Genomic DNA, 13,086 nt, shown 5'->3' with positions numbered 1-13,086 from the left:
GGAATAGAAAAGAGCAGGACCGAAGCAAGACCAAAGCAGGGTAAACATTAAGTCTTGTAGTTCCATGTCAGGCGTGTAAGGCACATAGTGAAGTGTGGCTTCCAGAGGGCTTGAGCAACCCCAACCTATGGCCGTGCTAGTTGCTGCCCACATGACCCCTCTCTTAGGCTGGCTCCACCAAGGCTGCAGCTCTCCTTGACAGATCTTGCATCTTCTTGGCATCTCTGACTTGGGATCTCCTTTGCACCTTTGACTTCATTCCCACAACTTTACCCATTATTCCTTAGGGGCTTCTTACTTGGCCTTTCTTGAATGATGGTTCCAGCACCTTTGAGTGCCTAGATTGCTGACCCCATTGAAGTGGGTCCTGGGGAACCAATTCCTTAGGCTGCCCCTCTCAAGCAGAGAGCCCAGGGCTCTCATGAAAGTTTTACACTTTAACACTACAAGCGATGTGGGGAACCTTGCTGATTCTTGAGATGCCTTCGAATCATCTTGTCCATGTACAAAGAACTTTTGAATGATGCTAATCTCTTGTGCAACCACACCTGCTTTAGCCTTGGATTTACACATGGTTTCTTTTGGGCAAAATTTTTAAGTTTTTCAAATTTTTTGATGTTTTTTGCCTGTGATTCTCACTGTAAATTTGACTAAAACCAACCAGCATTATACATGCTACAGCCTGAATATTAGGCTGCTTTTTACTTTATCCACAAGATCAGTTCAACATTAATCTCTGTTTATCGAAAAGTCTCAGGACATGAGCAAGATGTAGACAAATTCTGTGCCCAAGTGTAACACACATGACCTCTAACCCAGCCCTCACTGGTATCCTTGTTCCCAGCTGATACTTCCTGAGATGGGCCATTACTGCTTGTGTTCTATTCTGTGAGTATTCTGGTCTTCTGAGCTCTGACCGGAATCACCCTTTATGAGCTGGTTGCAGCATTCTAGGGCCTCTCAAGCTTGCTTTTCCAAGTCTTTTCAAGCTACCCTTCCAAACCATTTCCAAAGGCTTTTAAACCACATGGTTAGGTGTACTCACAACAATGACCCTGTTTCTCTGATACAAATTTTCTATATTAGTAAGCTTTTCTGTCACTGGGGCATGATACCTGAACCTAAAGGGTAAAGGAGAAGGAGTTAACTTCGGTTTACAGTTTCATTTCATAGTGGGCTGGCTGCAAGGCAGAAACATGGCAGAGGGCTTGGTAGAGCAGAGTTGCCCAGAGCATGGTAGCCGAGAAGTAGAGCAGGGAACTGTGCCAGAGAGAAAGGGGCGAGGACATAAGATTTCAGAGTCACACCTCTATGGCCCACTCAGATACACTAGAAGTGGCTTTACCAGTTCCCAGGGGCAGATCCCAAAGCCAGTCAAGTTGACACTCACATCAGACATCACACTTGAGAGATGTACTGCAAACGTGTTTTTCTACTTTGCTGGTTATCTTTCAACTTATTTTTTTTTTTTTTGGTACCAGATGTCAAACTCAGGATGTTGTGCTTGCCCGGCAGGCATTGTGCTGCTGAGCTAAATCCCCAGCCCTGTCTTTGTTGACAGTCATTTTGCCATATAATTCTGTCAGGTTTATCAATATTAAGGAAACAACTTGGTTTTCCTTTATTAATAAACAAAAAATATGTTGTCACTGTGGGCAGTTAAAATAAGTATAAGCAAAATTTTAAAATAATCCTGTCACTTGTCCCTATTAACATACTGGTATATCCCATTCTAAGTTTGCATGTGTGGGTGCATGTATGTACAGGACATATATTCCTGTAGATGCATATCTGTGACACTGTAAATTTTTTTAGATACTGTGTCCCAGGAGCTTACAGATTTTTTTTTTTAAATTTTTTAATTTTTAAATTTATTTTATGTATTTTTGTCTTTTTGAGACAGGATCTCACTGTGCAGTTCAGGCTGGTCTTGAGCTCACTTTGTAGCCCAGGTTGGTCTTGAACTTGGAACAATCCTCCTGCCTCAGCCTCCTGAGTGCTGGGATTACAGACGTGCACCACCACGCCTGGCTCCAAGAGTTTTTTTTTTTTTAAATATTCCTCTTTTTGTGTGTGTCAGGAATTGAACTCAAGACCTTGCATTTGCCAGGCAGGTGCTTGTGCCACTACTGAGCTATATCCCCGCCCCCTTTTTAAAGTAACAGCTTCTTACAAATGTAAACCTTAGCAGAGTTACTCAAAATACTGGTTAAGGTTCATGGCCCACACCTGATGCCTGACCTTAAAATGGAAAAACTTTATAAAATGTACAGCAAAACACTAGGAAGTCCTTTGTTTTATAAAACTTAACAGGACCTAGTCATTATCCCTCCCTACTCTATGTAATTTTTATTTAATGTCTGCCTAATTTTCTACCGTGTGTATGCCATAATTCATTTAACTAATTCCTGTTGAAAATTTACATTTATGTATAATTTTATTTTTATTATTTTGGGAAAAAACCAGGCAAAATAAACAATCTTATATTTTGGGTGTGAATTCTGGAGGTCAGAATTGCTGGGACAGAAGTGAGACCCCTCGGGTTTTAGTACATTTTACTTGCTTTGATGGTAGATGCTCATGTTCTCAGTCCTTAGCACCACTTGTTGGTTTCTTCAGTTTGTACTTTTTGCCAGTTTAGGGACCTAACATCATAGAGGTAAGTAGAGGAATCAAGATGTGTCTGTGGTGAAGCAGTCTAGTGCTCGCTTTGGCAGCACATATTACTAAAGCGTGGTCTCCTTTTGCCTTGGTGATACTTTTGAACTACCCACCTCTGGCCTGGTCTGATGTTTCCTGAGCTCTGGGCCAGCTCCTGGATATACCTGCCAAGTGCAGTCTCACTTGCATCCCCAACCCAGCTAACCTCAAGCTTGTCCTTGGCACAAAGTGCCCCTAACCCCAGGCAGGAAGTTCCCATTCATTTCATGCTGGCAGTTGTGAAGGGGGAGAGTCTTAAAAAAATTGGTTGCTGAAGATGCATGGAAGGAAAACAGAGCCTATTTACTCTTACATAGTAATTAGGTTCTTGGTCATTGTCTTGAGGAACTAAGTGCAAATCTTGCCTGTGTTCGTTGTGAGTCCTTCTGCATGTGTGACTTTGCAGGAGATCATCAATGAGTGGGATGAACAGGAACGTGTGGCGCAAGAAAAGGTGGAGCAGGAAAGCAGCCTCTACAGATACAAGAGCAGGAGCTCAAGGACAGCGTTGAGTGAGGAGGAGGAGGAAGAACAGGAATTCAGAAAACAGTTTCCACTGCATGAAAAGGTAGGGTGGTGGTGTCAGGATTTACCTGGGAATTCCTCTGATGCCATATGTGTTGCTTCTGAATAGCTTTGTAGTCTTTAACATATCACAGTGCATATGTCATTTTCTTACGGTTCATGCTTTTCTCTGTTTCCTTGTAGGATAATTACAACCAGGTTCTAAATTTTAAAAGTTTAATTTTATTTATAGGACTTCGCAGATATTTTGGTAGAACCAATATTAGAAGACAAAAAAGAACCTTCAGATGGGCAAGATGTCGAAGCAGCCACAGACCCAGCTGTCTTTTCCCAAAGTTCAATGCAAGCGGTGATGCTCATACACCAGCAGTTGTGCCTCAGCTTTGCTCGCTCCCTGTGGTACCAGCAGCAGACTATGCCATCACACGAGACAAAGCACTACCTCAGCCTGTTTCTGTCTTGCTATCAGACTGGGGCATCTCTTGTGGCACGTTTCTACCCCCTGATGGGTATGGCATTTCATTTTGGTGTACTCATGGAAAATCAAAACAAATAGATAATCACTGCTTCTGAAAAATTAAAATAGTAAATTCTTTATTTTCATTCTTTGATAGTTTCCTTAGTTTAAGACATTTGGTAATTTTAAAAAGTGATTTAAAATTGTGAATAAGATGGATTTTCATCATTGGAGTCATTTTGGGTAAAGGATATAGACTTAGTTTAGTATAGTTTACATGGTGTTTTTCCTTAATATTATTTCCACTTTCCCTGTAATAGCCATAGTGCTTTTCTGATAAAATCATAAATTCTTGGGAGCAACCTCAGAACTTGGAACTTAATCTTTCAGTATGATTTGGTGGCAAGTTAGTGTGCTGCAGTTTCCTGTATGACCTGCTGGTTATTTGATGCAAGTCGGGAGACAGCTTTAAATTTTCTTTCTACTTAACCCAGCATGTCTATAGAAACTGAGAATTTGAATGGATCAGTTGAAACTGTGTCCTCTTGTTTATACCTAGGCACATCTGACTTCCTGCCTGTACATATGTCAGAAATTTGAGAGAGCTTGTGGTAGCTACTGTACTGTTGGGGTCACAATTTTGTTGATTTAGGGGAAGAGTAGCATTGAAATACCTGTTTCATTAGTTCTAGTTAGCTCATTGTTTCTGATGTCTTTTAATTTGTTCATAAATCACTTTGACTATACCATGATCTTGTTCACTTCGCAGGAGTTGAGTTGAATGACCAACTCTTGGGCAGCCAACTTTTGGCCTGCACCCTCTCTCACAATACTCTCTCCGGGGAAGCAACGTCAGACCTGATGGTGAATCCTTCTGGGCCCTATGATTTCTACCAGCACCCCAATGTGCCGGAAGCACAACAGTGCCAACCTATGCTTCAGGGTTTCTCAGAGGCTGTCAGTCATTTGCTGCAGGATTGGCCAGAACACCCTGCCCTTGAGCAGGTAGGGCAGCCACTTGAAGGGGTGAAATGCCCACTGGGATCTAATCACCAAGTATGTGACCTCATGTTAGTTCCAAGAGCATTCACTTCCACATTTGTGTATATAAACAGAGCTTTAAAGAATCTCAGTTTGAGACTGGAGATGTAGCTCAAAATAACTCAAAATTTTATTTCAAGAGTTGCTCTCCACATAGTGTTTCTGTCTGTACATAAGTATCTTCTTATGTACTAGAAGTAGACCTTGCTTACTTAAGATTGGCAGTTCCAACTCATACATTGCTCTGGTCTTCAGCCACGTCTTTAGTAACTCTCAGTACAGAAAGTGAGTAATTATCTTCCCAAGACTCAGTCTTATTTCCAGAGTAATGCAGCTAATGAAGAAGTTTATCTCGGATCCATAACCATAGCAGTTTTCAAAACAGAAAGTAAAACTTGCTGCTAGTATTTCCTTTGGTATTCTGTGACTTTGCATCATCAGCTATTTCTACTGAAATACCCAAATCTTTTTCTCTGTAGCTACTGGTCGTAATGGAGAGAATTCGTAGTTTCCCACTTTCCAGTCCCATCTCAAAGTTCCTGAATGGCTTAGAGATCCTTCTGGCAAAGGCACAGGTAAGGTAATTCCCTATTTTCCTTGTTCAGGTTGTTATAATTTGCATAATTTGACAAAAGATTTGTCTCGTGGCTCCTTCGTTAGTAGGACAGAAAGTTAGTTTGTGTTGGAGAAGGGTAAACATCCTTGGTTTTTCTGGCAAGAGATGAATGAGATCATCTGATGTGAATACCCTGCCCCATGATAGGCATGACCACCTCACTGAGTTTTGAGAATGGGGTGAGGTACCCACTAGTACTGAGGGATTTACTGTGCCGGCAGGCCCAGCAGGCCATCACTCTGGCTGAGTGCTTACATGTTATCCTCCTCTGTTCCCATATAGCCACTGAGGTGGCTGGTACCTCCATGTGATAGGAAAGGACCACTGACTTCGTTCAAGGTCAGATCTTTAATAGTAGGAATTCAAACACTTAATTCTACAAACCCAGTGATTTTTTTTTTTTTTTAACCTGCCTGTAACATTGGCCCTGCTAGAGTTCTTCCATATGACCAGAAGGAACTTGAATGAAGCTGGATTTAGAAGCTGGGTATACTTATAAGCTTCTCGAAGTTACTTGTAACAGTGCCTAAGGGCCCAGTAGTCTTCTCAAGGAAAGTCCAAGATGTACTTAGGGAAGAAAGTAAATAATGGGTTTCATGTGGCCATAGTGAATTCTGTCTTCATTTCTCTAGGATTGGGAGGAGAATGCAAGTCGGGCTTTGTCTCTGCGGAAACATCTCAATTTGGTCAGTCAGATGATCATTCGTTGGCGCAAACTGGAACTGAAGTGAGTGAGTTTCTGTCCTCACTCCTAAACTGTCTGCTGGTGTACTGAATTTCTTCAGAGTTTCGTAAAGCAGCTAGTGAGTGTGTTCTTTATTAATGATGAATTTTAAAGCAAGACATAAAATGACCTCATGTAACAGTTTTGATGCAGTAAACTGGGTGGCTTATGTGTATTTATGAGAATAGTGAGTATTTAGCTTCGGCTTCTGTTATTTCATCTGTTTAAAACGGGTTTGCCTAAGTGTCTCCATGGCCCCTTTGTGTTTCAGCTGCTGGTCCATGAGTTTAGACAACACCATGAAACGCCACACCGAGAAATCCACCAAGCACTGGTTCTCCATCTACCAGATGCTTGAAAAACACATGCAGGAGCAAACCGAGGGACATGAAGGTAATGCCTGGCAGGATCTGCCTGCTCATTTGAGTCCTGCAAAGTGTCGCCTTGACCTGCTCCTTGACCTGTTTTTCCTCATTGCTGCTTTCACCTGGAAAGATGTAGCATTTGACTTACTATTTCTCAGAGCTCAGCCAAGAAAGCTGTGTACATAGTGCTACTGGGAGAATAAGAGAAGTCAGGTTCCAGCAACTTAGCGAAGTCTTGAGTACCAGTCATAATAATAAAGTTGTTATTCTCTATGCGCACCAGATAAGTCAAAATGAAGGTTGCCTTTTTGATAGATGGTAGTTAACGTGCTTGAGTTGGGTTTCATACTTACAGCAAGCACCTTATAATTCAGTTTCACAATTTGCTGTGAGTGCATTTAGTACATACCTTGTATGCAACTGTTACTTTTTAAGTCAGTCCACAATCCTTTAAGTCAGTCCATAATCCGTGGTTCAAAGCTTCACCTTGTGGTCTCTACCTAAGTGGCCAACCTGTGTATCCCATAGTAGACTGAATGCACTAGGAGACAGGCAGTGATGGCTGAAGGCCCTTACATGCTTTCCTTTTTGAATCTCTGAAGATGACAAACAGATGACCCTGATGTTGTTGGTTAGCACGTTACAAGCATTTATTGAAGGATCTTCTCTGGGAGAATTCCATGTGCGACTTCAGATGTTACTGGTTTTCCACTGTCATGTTTTGCTGATGCCACAAGTTGAAGGAAAGGGTGAGGAATTTTTTTCCTTTTCTTCTTAGGCTGCACTGTTAAATGGGCTATGCTGTGGATTTTCCATGAGGTAGATATGTTATTGCATACCAGATTTTCAAAAAGACACTTCTAATCATCTTTAATTTTAACATGATTCACATTCGGTACAGAAAAGAACAATGAAAGTATAGTCTAACTATAAATGAACCACTACCTGGTGAACTCTGGCAGAAGTAAATTAAAAATGAAGCACTTAGGAACTGGCAAGTCAAACCAGCACATCTTTCTGTGTAGACATTATGTATTTCCTGCTAAGCTGCTGGTTGAGCTAGGCCATGATTGTGTCCTCTGATTTAGTGAGAGCACTGCTGTGGATAAAGGACCTGCACATAAAACTACTGCTGTCAGTTGTTGTCCTTGACCACAGTAGGCTTTGGATAAAACTGTCACTACAAAGTGAGTCTTAAGTACACTACACATGATTGAGCAGTTGAAGGGAACTTCTTATAATCCATCCTTTAAAATAGATGCAGTGTTTTTGATTTTGTAAGATTCAGAGCGTTTGATATAGTGATTTTATCAGAAACTCTGTGTACATCATCTCTGAGAGTAAAAGTGCAACAAAAAAAATATGCTCCAAGCTGAAATAAGCTGAAATAGCTCTAAGCTGTGTTGACAGCCTGCATTTCTGTGGACTGCTCAGCTCAGACAGGCTCCTTCAGTTAATCTGCTTGTGAAAAATGCTGTAACCTCATGGTGTAAAGATTGAGGAAGGATCATCACCGAAATGTGAAACCCACAGGTGGCACTGTTAGCAAATGCAGCAAGTGAGTATTTTTGTTTCCTTTTCATTTCTTCCAGATTCACTTTGCAGTGTCCTGTGGAATTTGTACCATTATTACAAGCAGTTCTTTGACCGGGTCCAGGCCAAAATTGTGGAACTTCGTTCCCCCCTAGAAAAAGAACTTAAAGTAAGATAAACAGCTATTGTGATCACCATCGGGAGGACAAAATCAAAATAGCCCTTTTCTCCAATTCTGTTCTTTCATCTGTTTAATAAGGAGGCAGGGACCAGGGGAGTTGAGCCAAGCATTGCAGCTGGTAGGTAAGATGACAGAAGTACACTGTGCAGTATTGGCATCGCTGCCTACCTGCCTACATTTATAAGAACTTTCCTATACCACCCCAGCTGCCCAGGGGTCAGTGGAGCGGCCCCTACAGAGGTTCCTTCCAGGATTGCTACAGGAATCTGTGTGTGCTTCCTGAGGCGCTCTGTCCCTCTCAGAGATGTGTCATATGGTTTGGGTTCGGCTGTGGGGAAAGGGAGGCCATCTCTTTTTGACACTTCAGTGGCTATGAAACCGGCCCTGGGATAAGGAACTCTTGGATTGACTCAGTAGTTTCTAAGATGGAGTACATGTCAAATGACCTATTAATTATAGCAGTGCTCTTTTTGATTGGATTGTGACAATATATGGTTCCCCTTTTAGACTTACCTTCTTGGTGCCTGACACATACACCTGTGTATGGATGGTATGGGCTCTGGTCTTTGAGAAACAGATGATCTGGCAAGAAACAGAATAACACTAGCTTTATAAGCCATTTCTTGAGCTTCATTTATCTTTCAGGAATTTGTTAAGATATCGAAGTGGAATGATGTCAGCTTCTGGTCCATTAAACAATCTGTGGAAAAGACACATAGGTAATTTATCTTTTAAAACTGGGTGTGACCAAAACTCCTAATTTTGTGTGGTAGGCTGCAAGGCTATGTTCTTGTCATTTCTGACTTAATACAAATGCCTTGAGCTTCTACAGAAGTTTGCTAGAAGCCAGGTGTGATGGCACATGGCTGTAATCTCAACACTTGGGAGGCTTAGACCGGAGGATTGCCGCAAGTCTGAGGCCATCCTGGGCTACATAGTGAGTTCAAAGCCCATTTGAACTATGTAGTGAGACCCTGTTTCAAAAAAACAAAACAACAAACCAAATCACAAATTTACTAGATTATTTTGGTGGAACTTTCCTATACCACCCCAGCTGCCCAGAGCAGAGTCTTGTCTGTGGGAAGAATGGGTATGTCTTGAAACAGAGCAGGCTGTGTGGTCTAGAAGAGCTGGTCTGCCACTTACTAGCTGTTTATCTTTTTTTTCAAACTTCTAACACAATATCCATTTAATAGCTCACAATTTTGGATTGGATTGAAGAGCTCTATTTCATTATTTTTTTATATTTTTATTAGTCCTTGTTTGCAGGGCATTGTGATTACCCTCATTGTGGGGAGTTGGTACATGTACATAACACATCTGAATGCTTTTCATGTCCCTTGCCCTCTCCTTCCTTCCCTCCTTCTGTCTCTGTCTCCTTCCCATTTACAAAATAGCTGTTTATCTTGATCAAAGCAAACCCACCAGTATTAAAGCAACCTTCAGTATTCTAGAAAAGATGATACTTGCCATATTTTTCCTTTAAAAAATAAAACGATTGTGAATATTGAAGGAAATCATTGCTTACAGAAAACACAGGTTATTAAGTTATGTCTGTATGTATGTGTTACAATTTTTGAAAAATATTTCTGGTTTTCAGCCCAGGTTTACCTTCTTATCTCTGTTTCTGTCTGTGATCAGGACCCTTTTTAAATTCATGAAGAAATTTGAAGCTGTCCTAAGTGAACCTTGCCGGTCATCCCTGATGGAGAGTGATAAGGAAGAACAGCCTGACTTTTTGCCCAGGCCAACAGATGAAGCCATGAGTGAGACATCTCCCATTCAGCGTCTGAACAGGGCACTGAGGGAGGCGCTGCTAGTCTGGCCACCAGCTGGGCAGGTACTAGCTTGGGGGATAGTGTATGCATTTTCCCAGCTAGTCATGTTGGGATCTGTGTTTTATAAGGGAAGCTTTGAAGCAACAGTTTAGGAATGTGCCATTGAAGCTGCCTGTGGGCTGCCACGTGTGGAAGCTCCTGCTCAGGAGTGAATGTGTGCAGTGTGTACTGGTTTTAGGGCTGCTGATTCCTGCAGCATAAACACTCCCATCGTGGCTAATTTCCTGCACTAAATTATGAGTTGGCTTGCAGAATTCTAAAAATTTAACAACGATCTTAAGTGAGCAGATCTATTGTAGGATGGCTGTTAATGCTTCTTACCCTTGGAATGGGAACCATTCTTCAGGAGCGGAATCATATTTGACTTCTTACTTTTTACCCTGAAGTTTATTGAGTTAGTAATAAAGGTCACTGAGCTATTTTAATATTTTACTAGTTCAAAAAGTATCAAAGAAACTGAGCATATAGCCATGACTATACAGATATCATATGACTGAAAAATTTCTTTTCTTTCTACTGCATTCACCAGATTATTGCTTCTGTCATTTTAGTTAAAAATACTGATTTGCTAATGACAGTACCAGGAATTTCAGGAATTCTTCAGAAAAAAAATAATGAAAATATATCCCAACATGTGAAAGTTCTTCCCTTCATCTAATAACTGAATTCCTAACATTTGAACTGTTAGTGAGGAATCGGGGGAAGATAGTAGATTTTGCCTTGCTGTATGTCTGAGAAGCAGTGTGGCGTGAGCACCTCGAGGGCAGCAGTTCTGTTACTCATTCTGTTGTGTTCTTAGGCCAGAACCAGTCTTCCTGTGATAAGAATAGAAAGCCCTAGGGGGCGTTACAGGGATCTCACATGAAGCAGTGATGCAGTTTTCCAAATATTCATAGTACATGCCCACTTTAACTTTTGTGTACTACATTTGTTGTGAGACTTCTGAGATGGTAATAATTTTATGCTGAACTAGGGTCTTGTGTGGGTAGCACTTAAGTTAGCACTCATGCAGGTTAAAATTATTACAGTCTTTCTTAGACTGACCTCTGCTGTCTCACAGACCACAGTTCCAGAGCAGTGTTCGAGTGCCGCTCCGTTCTCCATGGAAGGGGAGCTTCTGCGTCGCTTACCGAAGTTCATGAAACGAATGAGGAAGATGTGCCTTTCCTTCATGAGGGAGAGCCCTTTGCTGCACCTAGTGGAGGGCCTTGATCAGTTCACTGGTTGGTGGCACTTGTTCTATTTTCCCCAGTGGCCCAAGAGGGCTTGGAGGTGGTACCTGTGTCCTGTTTTACATCTTGCATAATGTTAAACAGTTGTTGTTGTTGTTTTGGTACTGGGAATCGAACTCAGGACCTTTTGCTTGTCAGGCAGGTGCTTATGCCCTGAGCTATATCTGCGGCCCCGTGTTAAACAGTTCACTAAGTAAGGACAGAGGCCCAAAACCAGAGCAGCCCACTGAGAACACACAGACTGTCTTCATTTTCATCATATTCTCTGATGTAAACTACTGACAGGTTACCCATCTTTTTTAAAAAAAAACATAGTTTTGCTGCATTGCCCCTGCTGGTCTTGAATTAGCTCAAGAGATCCTATCTGTAGCACACCACCACTCGCAACCTGGACATTTTCTCTATTAGCCTTGCCTCTACCAGTTCTCTTTGGCCAGCGGCATGGTCAAGGGGCACGGAGGTGAATTTCTCAGTCTCTAGACTATCTCATTTGTCTCCCTTGAATAGAAGGAAGATTCACCCATAGTCATCATCCTCTTGCTTTCTTCCCTTCAAAGAGGGATAGCAGTTTTATTTCCCTGGTTGTCCTTCCTCAGGGCAGTGAGAAAAGATGAGAGCCAAGATGTGTTTGGTAGTATAACAGAGGGATCTGGATCTTCATAGACCGTTTGGGCAGCTTTTTACCTCCTGGGAGTGAGCTGTCACAGTGAGGCTGGCCTGCTTTTAATGAGGCCACTATCTGAAGTCAGGGAGCTCTTGATTTTTGCAATTTAAATAGGATAATAGCCTACAATCCATTGCTTAAGGTGACTTCTCCCTGAACCCAAGGACGGTGATGTGTGGAGTACACATTCATGTGCATCTCCTGGAAGGGGACACGCTGTTTGTAAGTATAGGATTTGTTCTGTTAACTGTTCTGTAATGTCAGCATAAGGAGTGCAGTGCACTGGTGATTGCTTATATTTGTCTGCTCGGGCTGCCTTAACAAAGAACAACAGGCCTGGTAGCTTAACCAACAGAAATTTCTTATGTACAGTTTCAGAAACTGAAGTCCAAGATCACCATGCCAGTAGGGTTGGTTTTTTCCTGAGGCCTCCCTCCTTGGCTTGCAGATGACCACCTTCCTCTTGTATCCTTCCAGGTTACTCTTTCATCTTTGTGTTCTATTCTGGGTTCTGATCTCTCAAGGACTCTAGTCATTGAGTTAGGGCATACCCTCACTTTACGTTAAGTACCTTCTTAAAACCCTGTTTGCACCTGGCAAAAGCAAGGTCCTGAGTTTCATTCTCAGTACCAAAAAAAATCCCTATCTCCAAATATCACATTCTGAGGTAGGGGGCCTGGACTTTAACATAGTAATTTTGTGGGGGTGGGTGCAGTACAGTAACACTGTCTGTGGCAAGGTGGCAGTGCATGTTTATATTCAGGAAGGCAGAATAATACTGGAAAAGAACTTGAGAGTTGAAGGTGGGCAGGCTGGGGTTCTGATGCAGCCACTTACTAGCTGGACGGCCTTTAGAAATGACTACACCACTGAACCTTCCTTTAAAGCCTGTATAATGGAATTGTAAGTGCTGCTGAGGTTTTGCAGATTAAAAGAACATTTACTAAGTATTGGTTACAAGGTAGGAACTTAATACATATGGTATTTATCAGAAATTTCCCTCAGGTGATTAAAATTCCTAGTATAATATTGCGCATTGTTAGTGCTTTTTTGCTTGATTGCTTTATAAAAGCCCTAAATTTTTTTTAAAAATCACTTTTTTGTTTATTGTGAAGAGACATGAAATTCTTTGTACTCTTACGTTTCTGTTTCCATATGGCTCTACCAGTTTAGTTCGAGCACGCAGTGAGCATTTATCCAACACTAGGGA

At 41.7% G+C, this 13,086-nt stretch overlaps 1 protein-coding gene across 5 annotated transcripts in view; it reads left to right on the top strand.

Moving 5' to 3' along the window:
• The window catches only part of Mdn1 (midasin AAA ATPase 1), a 143,603-nt gene that overhangs the window by 99,748 nt on the left and 30,769 nt on the right, over window positions 1-13,086 (top strand). For all 5 annotated transcript variants that reach the window (XM_013510773.1, XM_013510772.1, XM_013510771.1 and 2 more), the window contains exons 64-74: window positions 3,107-3,268; window positions 3,458-3,734; window positions 4,452-4,687; window positions 5,203-5,298; window positions 5,972-6,066; window positions 6,335-6,456; window positions 7,031-7,177; window positions 8,021-8,130; window positions 8,788-8,861; window positions 9,784-9,982; window positions 11,041-11,203. In XM_013510773.1, the coding sequence (XP_013366227.1) occupies window positions 3,107-3,268; window positions 3,458-3,734; window positions 4,452-4,687; window positions 5,203-5,298; window positions 5,972-6,066; window positions 6,335-6,456; window positions 7,031-7,177; window positions 8,021-8,130; window positions 8,788-8,861; window positions 9,784-9,982; window positions 11,041-11,203 (1,681 nt within the window). The remainder of the gene's footprint in view (window positions 1-3,106; window positions 3,269-3,457; window positions 3,735-4,451; window positions 4,688-5,202; window positions 5,299-5,971; window positions 6,067-6,334; window positions 6,457-7,030; window positions 7,178-8,020; window positions 8,131-8,787; window positions 8,862-9,783; window positions 9,983-11,040; window positions 11,204-13,086) is intronic.

Source organism: Chinchilla lanigera, unplaced genomic scaffold (genome assembly GCF_000276665.1).
Source record: "Chinchilla lanigera isolate Chin_1 unplaced genomic scaffold, ChiLan1.0 scaffold00010, whole genome shotgun sequence".
Lineage (NCBI taxonomy): Eukaryota > Metazoa > Chordata > Mammalia > Rodentia > Chinchillidae > Chinchilla > Chinchilla lanigera.
This window is presented reverse-complemented; position numbering and strand designations above follow the sequence as displayed.